Source organism: Scaptodrosophila lebanonensis, unplaced genomic scaffold (genome assembly GCF_003285725.1).
Source record: "Scaptodrosophila lebanonensis strain 11010-0011.00,11010-0021.00 unplaced genomic scaffold, SlebRS2 tig00000024-arrow-pilon, whole genome shotgun sequence".
Lineage (NCBI taxonomy): Eukaryota > Metazoa > Arthropoda > Insecta > Diptera > Drosophilidae > Scaptodrosophila > Scaptodrosophila lebanonensis.
In genome coordinates this window covers 9,381,428-9,396,933 of record NW_022060538.1, presented here as the reverse complement: position 1 = coordinate 9,396,933, position 15,506 = coordinate 9,381,428, and the positions used below count along the sequence as shown (strand labels likewise).

The 15,506-nt window shown below is 41.2% G+C and overlaps 5 protein-coding genes across 11 annotated transcripts; 3 read left to right on the top strand and 2 right to left on the bottom strand.

The window, feature by feature from the left end:
* Positions 1-735: 735 nt before the first annotated feature.
* LOC115620241 (ribosomal RNA processing protein 36 homolog) lies at positions 736-2,419 on the top strand. 2 transcript variants are annotated; one of them, XM_030513389.1, is made up of 3 exons: positions 736-1,083; positions 1,630-2,161; positions 2,220-2,419. In XM_030513389.1, the coding sequence occupies exons 2-3, from the start codon at positions 1,657-1,659 to the stop codon at positions 2,348-2,350; spliced, it is 636 nt and encodes a 211-aa protein (XP_030369249.1). In that variant the 5' UTR covers positions 736-1,083; positions 1,630-1,656; the 3' UTR covers positions 2,351-2,419. The 2 variants fall into 2 exon arrangements, with proteins under 2 accessions (XP_030369249.1, XP_030369248.1); XM_030513388.1 differs by having other exon boundaries at positions 737-1,573.
* Positions 2,361-3,161, bottom strand: LOC115620242 (39S ribosomal protein L11, mitochondrial). The gene is made up of 2 exons (XM_030513390.1): positions 2,945-3,161; positions 2,361-2,872 (listed from the first exon to the last, which is right to left on the bottom strand). Exons 1-2 carry the CDS (start codon positions 3,077-3,079, stop codon positions 2,417-2,419), a joined length of 591 nt encoding a protein of 196 aa, XP_030369250.1. The 5' UTR covers positions 3,080-3,161; the 3' UTR covers positions 2,361-2,416.
* Positions 3,162-3,355: 194 nt separating this feature from the next.
* LOC115620239 (N6-adenosine-methyltransferase MT-A70-like protein) lies at positions 3,356-5,617 on the top strand. 2 transcript variants are annotated; one of them, XM_030513387.1, is made up of 4 exons: positions 3,356-3,603; positions 3,667-3,975; positions 4,042-4,148; positions 4,209-5,617. In XM_030513387.1, the coding sequence occupies exons 1-4, from the start codon at positions 3,462-3,464 to the stop codon at positions 5,520-5,522; spliced, it is 1,872 nt and encodes a 623-aa protein (XP_030369247.1). In that variant the 5' UTR covers positions 3,356-3,461; the 3' UTR covers positions 5,523-5,617. The 2 variants fall into 2 exon arrangements, with proteins under 2 accessions (XP_030369247.1, XP_030369246.1); XM_030513386.1 differs by having other exon boundaries at positions 4,039-4,148.
* A 414-nt stretch (positions 5,618-6,031) lies between these two features.
* Positions 6,032-9,630, bottom strand: LOC115620238 (mitochondrial Rho GTPase). Of its 3 annotated transcripts, none has more exons than XM_030513383.1 (4): positions 8,647-9,630; positions 7,391-8,592; positions 6,679-6,741; positions 6,032-6,373 (listed from the first exon to the last, which is right to left on the bottom strand). In XM_030513383.1, the coding sequence occupies exons 1-4, from the start codon at positions 9,223-9,225 to the stop codon at positions 6,238-6,240; spliced, it is 1,980 nt and encodes a 659-aa protein (XP_030369243.1). In that variant the 5' UTR covers positions 9,226-9,630; the 3' UTR covers positions 6,032-6,237. The 3 variants fall into 3 exon arrangements, with proteins under 3 accessions (XP_030369243.1, XP_030369244.1, XP_030369245.1); XM_030513384.1 differs by having other exon boundaries at positions 6,703-6,741; XM_030513385.1 differs by lacking the exon at positions 6,679-6,741.
* A 134-nt stretch (positions 9,631-9,764) lies between these two features.
* Positions 9,765-14,709, top strand: LOC115621313 (spastin). Of its 3 annotated transcripts, XM_030514928.1 has the most exons (7): positions 9,766-10,469; positions 10,521-10,821; positions 11,075-11,245; positions 11,428-11,661; positions 12,125-12,294; positions 12,359-12,608; positions 13,163-14,709. In XM_030514928.1, the coding sequence occupies exons 1-7, from the start codon at positions 10,014-10,016 to the stop codon at positions 13,906-13,908; spliced, it is 2,328 nt and encodes a 775-aa protein (XP_030370788.1). In that variant the 5' UTR covers positions 9,766-10,013; the 3' UTR covers positions 13,909-14,709. The 3 variants fall into 3 exon arrangements, with proteins under 3 accessions (XP_030370789.1, XP_030370788.1, XP_030370787.1); XM_030514927.1 differs by having other exon boundaries at positions 9,767-10,821; XM_030514929.1 differs by lacking the exon at positions 11,428-11,661 and having other exon boundaries at positions 9,765-10,821.
* The last annotated feature ends 797 nt before the right edge of the window (positions 14,710-15,506 follow it).

The window sequence follows — 15,506 nt, the reverse complement described above, 5'->3', positions numbered from 1 at the left end:
CAGAGCAAAGCACCAAACGCAACTGAATGTCTGACTGACAGCGCAGGCTAAATGCTTTCTCATTAGATGTTTAAACGCTTTTTAAGAAATTAAGGACAACCTCGCGAATGGCGCGATACATAAACGCAGGTAATTGGTGAATGGACTCGTGTGTGCGGCGAAACGCGCCATGAAATGAAATGCTCGTGAATTGTACGAAAAATTTAATACTAGCCTGCGATTAATAAGTTCCAGAAAATCCATTTTCTTTAAATATTATAAAAGATAGTATAAGTTATAGATTATCAAATATAGTAATTTATTATTCTAAGTTTGATATTTTCAGATATATACATAAGATCGAATACTATAAGCAGAGACTCAAAACCGATAAAAATAGGAGTTCCGCATACGACTCGTTCGATTAAATAATGTTCATAAAAAATCATAATAAAGAAAACTTTTCTGGATTTATAAACATGGTTTATAAAATATGCTTATTTTTAATTTAAATTGTATTTAAATTGGCCTTTATTTTGTTTGTTGTTTACAATTGTAAATATATATAAATAATATTTGATAAACGCCCAAAAGAAAATAAGCAAACCTTTATATTTTTAAATTATGAAATACATAACATGCTTATACTTGTATATATGTCACTTATGTTTTTTTACTTATTCGAAATAGTTTCTTTAACACTATACAACACAATAATTTTGAGTATTTCTAAATTATGAAATATTTTATACATTTAAAATATAACGGCCAACTACACAAAATCTACACAGCACCAATATTTCCAATGTGACGGCTTCCCTGTCCCCTACACCCACACACGCATGCCACATGTGTACCTAAAAATCACACAGGCATTAAATGTTTTCGCTTTCTTTTTAGCCATCCAGAGAGTAACCAAACCCACCTTCCTATAAATTGCAATGTAAAAGCGGCAAAGCAAACAAATCACCATCGCCCTGTGTGTAGTTCAAGCGCCCAACCTTGGCCATCAAATGTGTAGTAATGTAATGCTAGGAAAGAAGAAAAGTTATAGTCATCGTAAACCACCCCCCAGGATGTGTACGCTTATATAGTGAAACTTGGGTAAATATTATAGCGCACGAAATCATTAAATACAACGGGTGGTTGTGACTCTCATGCAACCAACTGTTGAGCTAAAAAACAATTGCATGCAGATTTCCATACATAGTATGTACATAAATAGACAATAGAATTATAACGCAAAATGCAATTTCCATTTAAATTTAATTTAATTACTGCACAAACAACGCAGCATTAATATTCCGGATAAGTGAAAAATGTTTTCAATTTGGCGCTATATTCCTTCTACTAATTTTAAGCATGGCAAGTGTTGAAAAATATCTGTAGACGTGGCAGCACTGTCCCAAATGGTAAACAAATCATCAGCATTGCCAGGTGCAACAAATTGACACTAACAACCACAACTAGCATATCAAAACAACACGTGAAAGTAGACTTTTAGTTAAATCTCTATTTATCTGTTGAGATGAGTTCGTCTAGTGAGTCTGAGATGGCCTCGGAGCACGAGGAGAGCGCTGATGAAGAGACACAGGTAGATTCTGTCTGATTAACACTCATTCCATATTACACTATGATTTCCCATTGCAGGCAGAGATTCGTCAAGACCTGAAAACTATGTCATTCGAGGAGATTATGAAGCTAAAGGAAGAGCTTGGAGCGAAAGTGTACAAGGAGGCAGTGTTAGGTGTCAAGAGCGCAAAAACGAAGAAATCAAAAACAGATCTTAAGCGTCTGAACAAGAATCGGCCACGCGAGATGAGCGCAAAGAAACAGGTTCCGTTTTTAGGAGCAGAATTACGCATTGAGCGCAAAAACCAGAGCCAGCAACGTGATCCACGATTCGATGAAAAATCGGGCGATTACAATATTGAAACATTCAAGAAAAACTATCGGTTTGTAACGAAAATACGCAACCGAGAAGTGAACCATCTGAAGAAGAAACTTGACGAGGTTGAGGACAACAATGAAAAGCAGGAAATTAAACACACCATGCAGAGGCTTATCAATAAAAATGTAGAGGAGAAGAAATGGCACCAAAAGCAGTATACTTTAAAGAAGGAACGGGCTGAGATACAAATGGCGCACAATGAGGGAAAACAGCCGCAATATTTGACAAAGAGTAAGCGATTCAATTAGACCTTCGCATGATCACAATTCAAGTTGCTTTTTTTTTGCAGAGGAACGACGTGCAAAGGAGCTTGTGCATCAATTTGAGCAACTCAAACGGGACGGCAAACTGAATAAACATTTGGAAAAGAGACGCAAGAAGAATGCTGCTAAAGATCGGAAGCGCATTGCAATAGAATAAAATACGATTGTTTAGTTTTAAAATGTATGTATATTAACGAGTAAAAACGATTTAAACGTGATAAGTTTAGCCGGTTCGCAACATTTTCGCTTCACGTTTCTCCTGCAACTCACGTCGTTGATCCTCCACAATGACCTTGCGTTCCTCAAGGAACTTTGCATATTCCGTGGGATCCAAGTCCCGAACAATTTTAATGCCACAAGTGCGAGCAATACCAATTAGCATTTCACACATTTGCTTCATTGTGAGCATTACGTTGGGTGGATCTTGTATCTTTATGGCGGCAATTTCATACAAATGCTTAAGAGTTATCATGCCGGCAACCTCATGACCTGGTGTCATTGTCCCGCGTTGTATACCCGCTGCCTGTTTTAAAAGGAACGTGGCCGGAGGGTGATGTATAACCAAGTTATAGCTACGGTCGCTATTCATTGTGATACGACAGGGCAGCGGCACGCCCTCTTTCATCTCGGACGTTTTCGTGTTAAAGTCCTTGCAAAATGCAGCAATATTAATAGCACGCTGTAACAAGATACATACATACATATGTCAATTTTGTTACTCAAATTGGTATATGAAAGAGCTAAATCTCACCTGGCCAAGCATGGGACCCAATGGCGGACCTGCTGCAGCCATGCCGGCTGGTATATTTGTTCTCAGTTTTGTTGTGTGCGTAATTTTGTCTGCGGTTTTCTTGAGGGTCTTCAATTTACCAGCTGCCTTTGACATTTTAATTGATATTCACAGTAACAAAAGGCGAATTTAAGCTTAAAAGACTGAGCGGCCTGTTATGCAAAGCGAAATGTGTGGACATGAGAAGAATGTGAATCAGCTGTTGTTTATCCATGCAGGAGCTACCCTGTTTTGGAAGTTTCTGATCGGTACTGCAATTTATTAATTATTAGTTTATTTCCCACTTATCATTGTTAATTATAAGTTTAATTCAATTATGCGTTGTGTTACCGACAGAAAAAAAATACGGACAAAATATAAATAAGCGCTGAACAGCTGATGCTTCTGAACGCACGAGCCGCCCTGTCCGTGTGTGTGTTCCACGAAGAAGAGAATTTCAGCATTGTTGAAGCATTTTATTTATTGTTTAAACGACACAATGGCTGATGCGTGGGACATAAAAGCGCTTAAGACGAAACGCAATACATTACGCGAAAAGTTGGAGAAGCGCAAAAAGGAACGTTTTGACATACTGGCAGATAAAAATGAAGACTCTCAGTCAAATATTAAAAAAGAGCTTGGTAAGCGACGCTATCTACAATAACAAGAAAAACAACAATAATTTCAATTGTAAACAATTGTAGTCGAGGCAGATGTGGAAGTGGAGAAGGCTGTGTTGCAGACTTTAAGTTCCAGCACGTTAGTGCTGCCTATTGTGTCTACACAGGTTGTGGACAAAGTTGCCGGAAATCTTGAGAAGCCACCATCAATGGAGATGGTTAACTATATACTCGGAAAGTTAGCAAATCAAGGAGCTATAAGTATTAAAAACGTCACCATAGGCACAGACGCAGGCTGTGAGGTCATATCAGTGGAGACAAAGGAACTGTTAGAGATCTACAATGAATTTGTCACCGACAATTGCGCCCACAAAGAGGATAGCAAGCGCAAACGTAAGTGTGGATACCCGAATGTTAATAAACCAAAACTATTATACAACTGTTTTAAATTTAAAGTAGACGAAGAGGACGCGGACTATGATAAACAGCAAAGGAAAACACTTAAAGCCGATGCAAACGCAGCACGTAAAGAGTCTACAAGTCTAGATGCGTCCGATGATATTATGGTAAATTAATTATAAAATACCCCTTTATTTTTTTTGAAATATGCATCATTATTTATGCAGTCTCTGCTATCAATGCCCTCGACACGCGAGAAGCAAAGCAAACAAGTGGGAGAGGAGATCCTGGAGTTGCTCACAAAACCAACTGCCAAGGAGCGATCCGTTGCAGAGAAATTCAAATCGCATGGTGGTGCTCAGGTGATGGAATTCTGTTCTCATGGCACCAAAGTGGAATGTCTAAAAGCGCAACAAGCGACTGCCGAAATGGCGGCCAAGAAGAAGCTGGAACGGCGGGAGGAGAAACAGCTATGTAACGATGCGGATGGTGTCAGTTCCTTGTCAAACAATAGCAAGCTGATGAAAAGCACCTCCACTGAAATGGGCACCACAGATTCCGGTGCCGAAGATGGTGAAATCATAACCGAAGCACTTAATAATTGTGAGGGTGAATCCCAGCCCTCGACAGATGACAGTGAAATCAGCGGCGACACAGACAAATGCACCAAGCTCCATTTTAAAAAGATCATTCAAGCACACACAGACGAATCGCTGGGCGATTGCAGTTTCCTAAATACATGTTTTCACATGGCCACCTGCAAATATGTGCACTACGAGGTGGATACATTACCGCATATAAACACCAATAAGCCGACTGATGTCAAAACTAAGCTCAGTCTAAAGCGAAGTGTGGACTCAAGTTGCACCCTATATCCCCCTCAATGGATTCAGTGTGATCTGCGTTTTCTCGATATGACTGTACTGGGGAAATTTGCTGTTGTCATGGCCGATCCGCCTTGGGATATACACATGGAACTGCCTTACGGGACCATGTCTGATGATGAAATGCGCGCATTAGGCGTGCCTGCGTTGCAGGACGATGGGCTCATTTTCCTTTGGGTTACAGGACGCGCCATGGAATTGGGCCGAGAATGCCTTAAACTCTGGGGGTATGAACGTGTCGACGAACTCATTTGGGTAAAGACAAATCAGCTGCAGCGCATCATACGAACCGGGCGTACAGGGCATTGGCTGAACCATGGCAAGGAGCATTGTTTGGTTGGCATGAAGGGCAATCCCACCAATTTAAACCGTGGCCTAGACTGTGATGTCATTGTGGCGGAAGTGCGCGCAACTTCACATAAGCCCGATGAAATTTATGGCATTATTGAACGTCTTAGTCCAGGAACGCGCAAAATCGAGCTTTTTGGTCGACCGCACAATATACAACCAAATTGGATAACGTTGGGCAATCAGTTGGACGGCATACGTCTTGTCGATCCGGAGCTGATAACGCAATTTCAAAAGCGTTATCCGGATGGAAATTGTATGTCGCCAGCGGCAGCGAATACCGCCACAATTAGTACCATAAAAACATAACTCGTACTTAAAGTTAAGCATAAAGTATTGAACAAAAATCTTATACAAATTGGGATTAAACATGAGTGTGTTCAGAGGATTTTTATAATCGTTTATACCTTGGTAGTTTTATTGCTTAAAGGATTTTGCGCTTATTTACAGGACTGACTCATCGCAGCATCGATTATAGCAAAATTCTGTTGATTTACATGATTGATTGATTTATATACGATTGTGTAAGTACCACAAAATATATGTTTGTGTGTTTGTCTACAGGCTCATCACATTTTATGTGATTATTAAATTGAATAGATATAAATATGAATGGTCGTCCAGTTGGCCACTTACATTAGAAAGTAAATACATGCATACATATTTATATATACATATATAAGAAATGCAACGTACACAATGTGCTTGGCTACGCGAACAGCAAGAAGTGGCTGTTGCTTACATCGATTGTACTTACATGCTACATATGTATAGTATAGTTGACATACAATTCTGCATTTGTTTGCCTTATGAAAGAATCAAGCTTAAAAATAGATTTATTCCTCTTCTGCTAGTATATTAACAATAAATTTTGATTTAAAGTAGCATTGCAAGGAATTAATTAATAAGTTACATGAATTTGAAACGCGTAACGTGTATAAATAATAAATATATATATGTATATATAACTGTGTTTTGCGCCTTCTGCCACATTAATTTTTTTTTAATATATGTGCAATTGCAACTAATGCGAATGACTGCTGCCGACGTTAAACGCTTTCAAAACAATAAAGCCGAGCACAGTAGCAGCAGCCACGCCCAATCCAGCCTTCCACCATAAAGCAGGATCCTCCGTCATAAGTCCAAATTGACGCAAATGACTGCGAATTATATAAAATTATGCATTAGAAAACGTCCTCAAAAACAAGAAACTAGCTTTAAACATAATTAAACTAAAACAAATATGTGGCGTGCAACTTAAGCTAAGATTAGGCAACACAACAGAAGCAGTGTCACAGTAATTAGTGCAACCACACCACGTTAAGTAAGCGCCTATGATAAGTGAAAATTATTATGCAGTTGCTGCTTGGGATTATATTTCTTGGCAACTTGCAGCGCATGGAAGAGAATAAAAACAACAACACACGGTATTAGTAATTATGAAGTTTGAATTTGCAACACTTACGCCGATTCCCACAGCTGTACCAACCTGTGTTTGTAGAACAGTATCCAGGCGGCTTGGAAACGCCTATCGTGCATCAATCCAAATTGCAAGATGCGTTTCAAAAACGTTCAATAACAAAAATCAACAACACATTACAAGAATGTACACCAACCAACACACAGGGAAGAGAAAATAGGAATAAGAATAATATTTATACGTATTAATAGATAGTGATGATGGTTTATGTGAATATATACATATATTAAAGGAGTGTGTTTGAAGAAGTTATGTTGGCATTAAATCAGATTTTTCCCACCGAATTGAGTACAAAATTTTGTTCTTGCCGAAAACAAGTAAATCGATTGTCTAAAATATTTCAAGGTTTTTGGCAATTATTAATGTTAAAAAATCGGTGACTTAAATTTTTAGATTCCAATATTTAGTATCATAGTTAATCTATCTACTAGAATAGGAGAAAACTTTTTATCACTCAGTTAGACCATAAAGCAATAGAATCTTGAAAGAAAAAGGATTCAAATTAATATTAAGCATTTTCTCATGAACGCACTCCTTAAAAACCGACAGATATTATGTATAGAGTTACTTTTAAAGCCTCTAAATATTTCCTAAGTCTAAAGCCATTCCCATGCCAAGCCCAGTATGTTACGAGTGTACTTATGTTGTATTCATGTGTATGCCAGTGGCCTCTAATATAAAACCGTGCAATACTCACGGAAATGCAGCCATTGTGGCCAGCTTTGTATAGAGCTCCTTCTTATTGGTCTTTAAGCTAAACAGATGCGGGGGCAACAATTTGTATTTCTCACAAAACTCCGATGGTTGCATGAGATAGTCCTGGCGCCTCTCATCCAAATCACACTTAGTTCCAACAATAATGACTGGTATCTTGCTCTCTGCATAGTATTTGATATAAATGCGTGCGACATACTCAAAAGAACGCGGATTAGAAGAATCGTAGACAAGGCAGGCTACATCACAGTTCACCTCCTGCGGCTGCAGAGGATCCAGGGCATGACGCACATCAATATCGCGCAATATCAAATGCTTTTCTTGTCCATATACTTGTACAGAGTTAATGCAGTGCACTACATTTGTCTTGAATTCTTTGCCAATAAGTTTGCTCATTTCTTCGATGAGAAAACCGCGACATAAGCCTGTTTTTCCCGAGCCTTTCGGTCCAATCACATGACATTTGTATACAGAGCGACTGCTCTGTCGCTTAGCCAGATCAATACGTCGTTCCCGCGTCACATGTATCGCCGCCAATTGGCTATCATTCTCGTGCACATTAAAGCCCAGGTATGCCAGATACTCTAGCGTCTTCACCACATCGATGAGTGTCATGAGCGTCCAGCGGCACAGCCAGCCGTGCAGGGTCACCCAGCCGCCATCATTTGTCGGACACGATTTACGTATATCAGTGGAGTAGGACCAGGGAGCCATAGGGCAGGTGCTAAAAAGCATTTTGTGCTCATCCGGTGAGAGGGCACCGTCGCCATCGCGATCATAGCGTTCGAAAACAGCAATTAGAAATTGCTGGCCGCGATGCGAAAGCTCCGTACTGCTGCCTGGCGGTATCTTCAAGGCCGGTCGCAAATAGTCCTGGCACATTTCCAACTGGTCATTGTAGCCAAAACGCCGCAACACCGCCCAAGTGGTTTCATTTCGTCCGCGCTGTATGAACAGACAGTGCAGGAAGAGAAAGCCTTTCAGTGTGACGGCATCATTGATGATGCCATCGGGCACATTTTTCTGTATAACAGCCTTGACCTCGTCAAGTATTTGCGGTTGCAGCGGCGTGTTAAAGCAGCGTCGTTGGAACAGGTTCAGTTCGTAATCATTCAGCAGATTATCGCCATCGATGTCGCAAATCTTGAAAATGCGCACCAGCGATTTCTTGCAGGCTGGCGTCAACTGAAATGAGGTTCAGGGATTATCTTAGACCTTGCCATCGTCTGTTTAACTTACGTCTTGCTCATCCATGATATACAGCGGTGATGTAGGATGCAGCACCGCCTTTTGTGCATAGTAAAACATTTCGGAAATATTGTGCAGTGTCTTAGCCGAACACTCGACACAGCTCTCAATCTCTGGATAGTCTTCCATTATGGCCAATACGCTGTCTATGGTCGAGTAGTCAATCATATCGATTTTATTGCCCACCAGCACGATCGGCTTCCGTACACCTTGCTGCGACTCGCCCTCCGTGCCAGAAGCAGAGCGCACCAACGGTAACCAATGTGATGTAATGCGATCCAGCGAGTCGTCATCATCCACTGCGTAGACAATGCACACAACATGCGCCTTATTTATCTCCGCATTCAGAGCTTCCTCTGTCTGCTCCACACTGGAGAAGTCTACGATATTTGTGGGCACTTGCTCAGGCGTCACGTTTGCCGGTATGGTTATCTCCTCGGCACGCGGAGGTACATCTTCCGGATACTCTTCACTCACCAGCGACAATATCAGGGATGTTTTACCCACCCCGGCATCGCCAACTAACAAAATACGCACATTTTTTCTCTGTGCCGCTGTGTACTGACCCATGCTCGTTTTTCGTTCCGTGTCTGCTGCTCTGCACGCTCCTCTTGAGATCGAATCTACTTGTCGCCCTATTGGCAGCGGTTATTTTCGTGCAATGACTAGTTTTTTGTTGTTGTTGTTGCTGTTAAAATATGTGCGCGAATTTTTGTGATTTTGTTATGCAAAAAGCAGCAGCAGATACAGAACCCCGACGACGGCAGCTGATATTTTTTATCAAGGGCAACACATGCGCAGGGTTGCCAAGGCGCCTGTGGGAACACTGCTGCCAGACTAACGGTAGTTACTGACTGCAAATGATTTGAATAAAACGCTTTTTATAAAAAACGGTACCCAATTCTGACGCGATACCGAAAGAGTTGTGGAAATGTTTACGTTTGTAAACGACTTTTTACAGTTACACATACATTGCCTTTTTTTGAAACGGAACTTTTACAAACGTCTGGCAACTACGGCAGCAGTTGGAACGAATAGAGTTTCAGTTTTTTGTCGATGCAAATGCGGAGAGAAAAAGTTGTTTGCGAAACTAAGCATGCTAAAATAACAACAAAATGAGAATTAAAAACCTAACTTAAATAAAATATTAATATAATTAGGTTGTTTAAGTCAGCATATAATAGTGTGCGCAGCAACAACAATTCAGGTTTCCTCATTGTCCTGCCGCGAGTAAGCTAAAATCGAAGCAAAGTTCGTACTGGAGGCGGTGAAGGTGGAGGTGGCGGTGTTGGTAGAGGTGGCGGTGGAAAAACTTCGCCAACTATAAGACGGGGTGCTACGGCGCGGAATCAATATCCATGGTACGCAACAAAAACCAATCGTCCTCCTCCAGTGGCAGTGGTAGTGTAAGCAACAGTAGCAGCAGCACCACAAAATCTCCAATTAAAGCCAGCTCGGCACCCGTCAGTGCGGGGGCATGTAGCAGCGCCAGCGGTAATCGTACGCATCGCAAAACCTCAAGCAGCTGCAGTGTCGCGTTAATTGACGACCGCGTGAAGTCCTCGTCTAACAACGTGTCGTCCTCCAATCGACGCACAACTCCTGGCAGCTCGCCAGACGAGGATACCGATGCTGATGATTTGACGCCATCGGGCAGTGGTCCCAGACTTGGGTACAGTGGCAGCGGTGCGTCCGTCCACAAGCAAAATCTCTATGTTGTTTCATTTCCCATTATATTTCTGTTCAACGTTTTACGATCGCTGATCTATCAGCTGTTTTGTATTTTTCGCTACTTGTACGGCGCAAGCACAAAGGTAATTTATCGGCCACATAGGCGCGAATGCAACATTGAAATTGTTGTGCAGAATTCCAAGGAACAGCAACTTCTGGTGCACAACAACACGCAAAGTAACAGCACGCAATCATTAAGCTACCCATTAGAGGTCACTAGTGGAGGTGAGCAGCTGTCGCAGACGCAAACGCAACGTTATCGGGCACAACAGCCGCTGGAAATGGCATCAAGTCGTGCGGGTGGTGGTGGAGGCAGTGGCGGTGGTAACTACTCACCGGGACCAGGAGATCCACTGCTGGCCAAGCAAAAGCATCATCATCGACGTGCTTTTGAGTACATTTCCAAGGCACTCAAGATTGATGAGGAGAATGAAGGTGAGTGAGTGGATATGGTTCTTACAATAGCTGTTTGGGGTTGAATGAGAAGTGTGCTGCATGAGTCATCGGCATCATACATCCATTGGCAGACTCTGCGCGCTTTGTTGTCTGTCAGCCAGTGAGAATCAATAGCAGCACACACTGGCATACATACATATGTATGTATGTGTGTGACCTCACATGCGAGCTCGCACATATTAGCACTCTTTATACATATGAACAAATGTCGCCCTTATTTCCTTTGTTGCAGGCCACAAAGAGCTCGCTATTGAACTGTATCGAAAAGGCATCAAGGAGCTTGAGGATGGGATTGCCGTCGACTGCTGGAGCGGCCGCGGAGATGTTTGGGATCGTGCCCAGCGACTACACGACAAAATGCAAACCAATCTCTCCATGGCACGTGACCGCCTCCACTTCCTCGGTGAGTGTCCTTTAAAATCTAGACGTACAACACTCCTTCCCCCTCCTGGACTTCAACTGTAGCGTAACAATTTTGATTTTGTACACTTTTGATTTTAATTTGCACTTTTATTTTCCCCACTGCGCGCATTTTGTTCTTTTTTTTTGTTGTCCATCATCTACGTATGCGTCCCGATTTCATAGCACTACGAGAGGAAGATTTGCAAATGCAACGGCTGGCAATAAAAGAGCAGCACCCGCCAAAGCATCATCAGCAGGATAAGGCCAAGAGTGGGCAACAAAGGCAGCCTATGCTGACGGGCATGAACAGCTCCAATGCTGGTCCATCAAAAGCCCTCAGGCTCCGTAGCAGCGGCTACGGACCCGTGCCTGCAAGCACCGTCTCTAAACCAACGTCTAATCCTGTTTCAGCCGCGGGTAAGTGCTGTAGCATCCACACATCCACATGCAACTTAATCTACAAACAACACCAGCAGTTAGCACCAGAAATAAACAAAAAACACCGAGCGCGCAAGTAACAAAAACTCCAATCAAACAATCAATCAATCGACGTATTCACAGTATTTTCTTACATCTTCACTCAAGCACTGCATGCGCTTTACTTTTATTTATTTTGTCTATTAAATTAATTTAAGTTTAAATATAATTGTGTTAAAAACAAAATCTATAAGCTACTGCCCAATCTATATAGTATTAGACATGAATATGGAACGATATTTGCGTGCGTTTTATTGTAAAAGTTTTGAAATAAAAAAATGCTTAAAAGCCAATCAATTTTTCTAAAGTTTTATAAGAAACGCCACGCAGCAGGACCGTTCCTCTCGCAGTTCTACAAAAGCAACAGTTAACATTGTAATGTCGTTTTATTGTTTACTTTCAGCTTCAGGCCGCAAGCTAACTATTGGCACCAAGCGCCCCGGAAACCTTGCCGTCGTTAACAAGTCACAAACGTTGCCCCGCAATCTCGGCTCGAAGACCACTGTTGGTGCCGCAGTACAGCGCCAGCCTGGCAAAACAGCGGCCACACCGCCAGCTGTGCGTCGTCAGTTTGTAAGTCGAGTTATGCCCTATAAAGTAATATTTTATTTAGCCAAACTCTCCTTCGGTTCAACAGTCCTCCGGGCGTAATACACCGCCACAGCGTTCCCGTACTCCCATAAACAATAATGCATCGAGTAGTGGCGCCAGCACACCAGTGGTCAGTGTCAAGGGTGTGGAACAAAAACTTGTGCAGCTTATACTTGATGAAATCGTTGAGGGTGGCGCCAAGGTCGAGTGGTCCGACATTGCAGGCCAAGAAGTGGCCAAACAGGCGCTGCAGGAAATGGTCATACTGCCGTCTGTGAGGCCCGAATTGTTCACAGGTAATTCACTAATTATAAGTTCACTTTAGTTGTAATCCAGTTTATTTTTTGTTTATATAAACAAAGCATTTGTTCCATTTTTCGCTGCATCTTAAATTGTGCTTTTTTATTCAATAGAACACTTCAACAGCCTTATACTAGGAACCATCCAAAAAATTGTAAAAAGTCACGATCAAATATAATTGATCTGGTGTTTGTTGAATCCAGATTGATATTACTGTTTTGTGTTTCTTGTTAAGTGCCAAATTTATTAACTGATTTATTAGGAATTGACTGATATCGGAGAATTTCTCGTCCAACAAAACTATCGACAGTTTGTTCTTAGTTTTTTCGCTAAATCAATGAGTTCTACAACTCAATTCAAAACCTGCATAGTGTGAGAGACATTACAGCACATCACTATGGTTCAATTTCTTGCAAGAATAAGGCTTTCAAAACCAACATAGACAGAGTTCGACTACTTATGTGAAAGCAATAGCTACTATCTATCTAGCTAAGCTGTATCAATACCCAAATATGTAGTTATAGCTGAATAATGTAAACTCTTTTTTCAGGTCTACGCGCGCCCGCTAAGGGGTTGCTACTCTTTGGTCCGCCCGGCAATGGCAAAACTTTGTTGGCTCGCGCTGTGGCAACCGAATGCAGTGCTACATTCTTGAACATCTCAGCCGCTTCCCTCACCAGCAAGTATGTGGGAGATGGCGAGAAACTGGTGCGCGCCCTTTTTGCTGTGGCCAGGCATTTGCAGCCCTCGATAATATTTATAGACGAAGTAGACTCGTTGCTGTCTGAGCGCAGCAGCAATGAACATGAGGCATCGCGTCGCCTGAAAACCGAATTTCTAGTCGAATTCGATGGATTACCCGGAAATCCGGAGGGTGATCGCATTGTTGTGCTGGCGGCGACAAATCGACCGCAGGAGCTCGACGAGGCAGCATTGCGTAGGTTTACCAAGCGAGTCTACGTTTCACTGCCCGATGCGGAGACACGGGAATTGCTGCTCAGTCGTCTGCTACAAAAGCAAGGCGGCCCGCTGGATACGGAAGCATTGCGACGTCTAGCAAAAGTGACCGAAGGGTACTCCGGCTCAGATCTGACGGCATTGGCCAAGGATGCGGCACTCGAGCCCATACGGGAACTAAATGTGGAGCAGGTCAAGTGTTTGGATATTAGCGCTATGCGTGCCATAACTGAAAACGATTTCCACAACTCATTGAAACGCATTCGCCGATCAGTGGCACCGCAAAGTCTCAACTCGTACGAGAAATGGTCTCAAGACTATGGCGATATTACCATTTAGTCTGGTGGCATTTTATTGCTGTTCGATTCTGGAGGCAATATTTATAAGACCCACCCAAAATACACAGTACACCCACATTGCATAACGCAATCAAATAGTCCAACAGACAGCAAACAGTCAAATAACTACAGTAACTATAAAAAAGGCTGCACAGCAATTTTTCGCCTCTACTGTACGATCGTATGATGTGAGTGAGAATTCATTTCATTGCTATTCTAGCCTTGCACACGGCTTTCCCTTTTATCCAATGTCCAGCATTGTTTTTCCAATGCCCCCGTTTTACAAATTGTTTGTTGTTGTCGCCTAAGTTCATATTTAAAATTTGTTATGTATGTTCTCTTTTTATATTCAAATGATAGAGGGAAAAAGCACTTGAGTTTATAAACGTATATTCTTTAATACGATCTCGTGCTACTTTTTGGAGTTTGAATTGAAACTATTGTTTTTTTCACCACTTTATGCAAAGTTATAAACATTATCCATAAGCCATATTCTTTAATGTTTTTTGAAAAGTATTCCTTAATTGAGTATCGTTTGTAAGCAAATGTTTTCTAAGAATGTATGTAAAAAGTGAAGGTACTATTTAAATAACTTTAAGTTAATTAAAGGATTATCCATTTCCATATCCCAGCCTATATTCCAAGCGTAAGCGAGACAGCTTTATTTGTTAATTAATTTTTACGTAGTTCAGCAGTTATTAAGTTTTGTAACATCAAATCCAATAAATGTTCAACACTTTTTATGTAAAAACATTCCGAGTTGTTAGACATTGTAATAATTATACATTTTTTCTAACTTTAAGTATTTTTTTCAATTGCTGTACTTCCATTCATAAAATAACGTAGGCCTACAATTTCAAATACTCAAACCTTACTATTATTTTGTACAGCTTATGTTTTTCTTTATTGGTACATATTCAAAAACAGAGCCCAAAAACATGAACATAACTTTGTCAAATTTAAAATTAACGCGACAAATAATAACAATGCCACTGAAGATTACTGAATGGGTGGATGTCGCAATTTGAAGAAATACAAATTCATGATATTTTGGTGCTTCGCAAAAGTAATATATGTGATGAATTGCTATTCACGGTTATCGCACCCAAACTGCAATGGGGAGCCCACATCCAATTACATGTAATCTAGACATAAGCCATAGCCTTTAAGTATATGCTCTATTGCTAACAACCAAACAAATTTCACAAATTCCAGCGCGCTCTAGTTAAGTTCCTCCACAAATGTACAATAGTTTAGTATTTACTTTGTGCCGTTTGTTAATTTTTGTACCTAACTTTATTAGTAGCAAATCCAAATGTTAAGTGTACCTACGAGTTGCGAACACACATACATATATCTCAAAATACTAAGTACATACAAGACACTCACAATCAGAAGACACACGCATAGTATGTACATACATACGAGTAAATACGAATAATGCCGGTGCTTGTGGCGATTCTCTGCGCAGCTTCATGCAACAACCAAAACACTATCTAGTTTTACGCCTAGTAACTAAACACAAGCCCACAAAATATACATTATACATGCATAATATTAAGGATAGCAGCCACAGATGCAAATAGAGAACGCTGAATA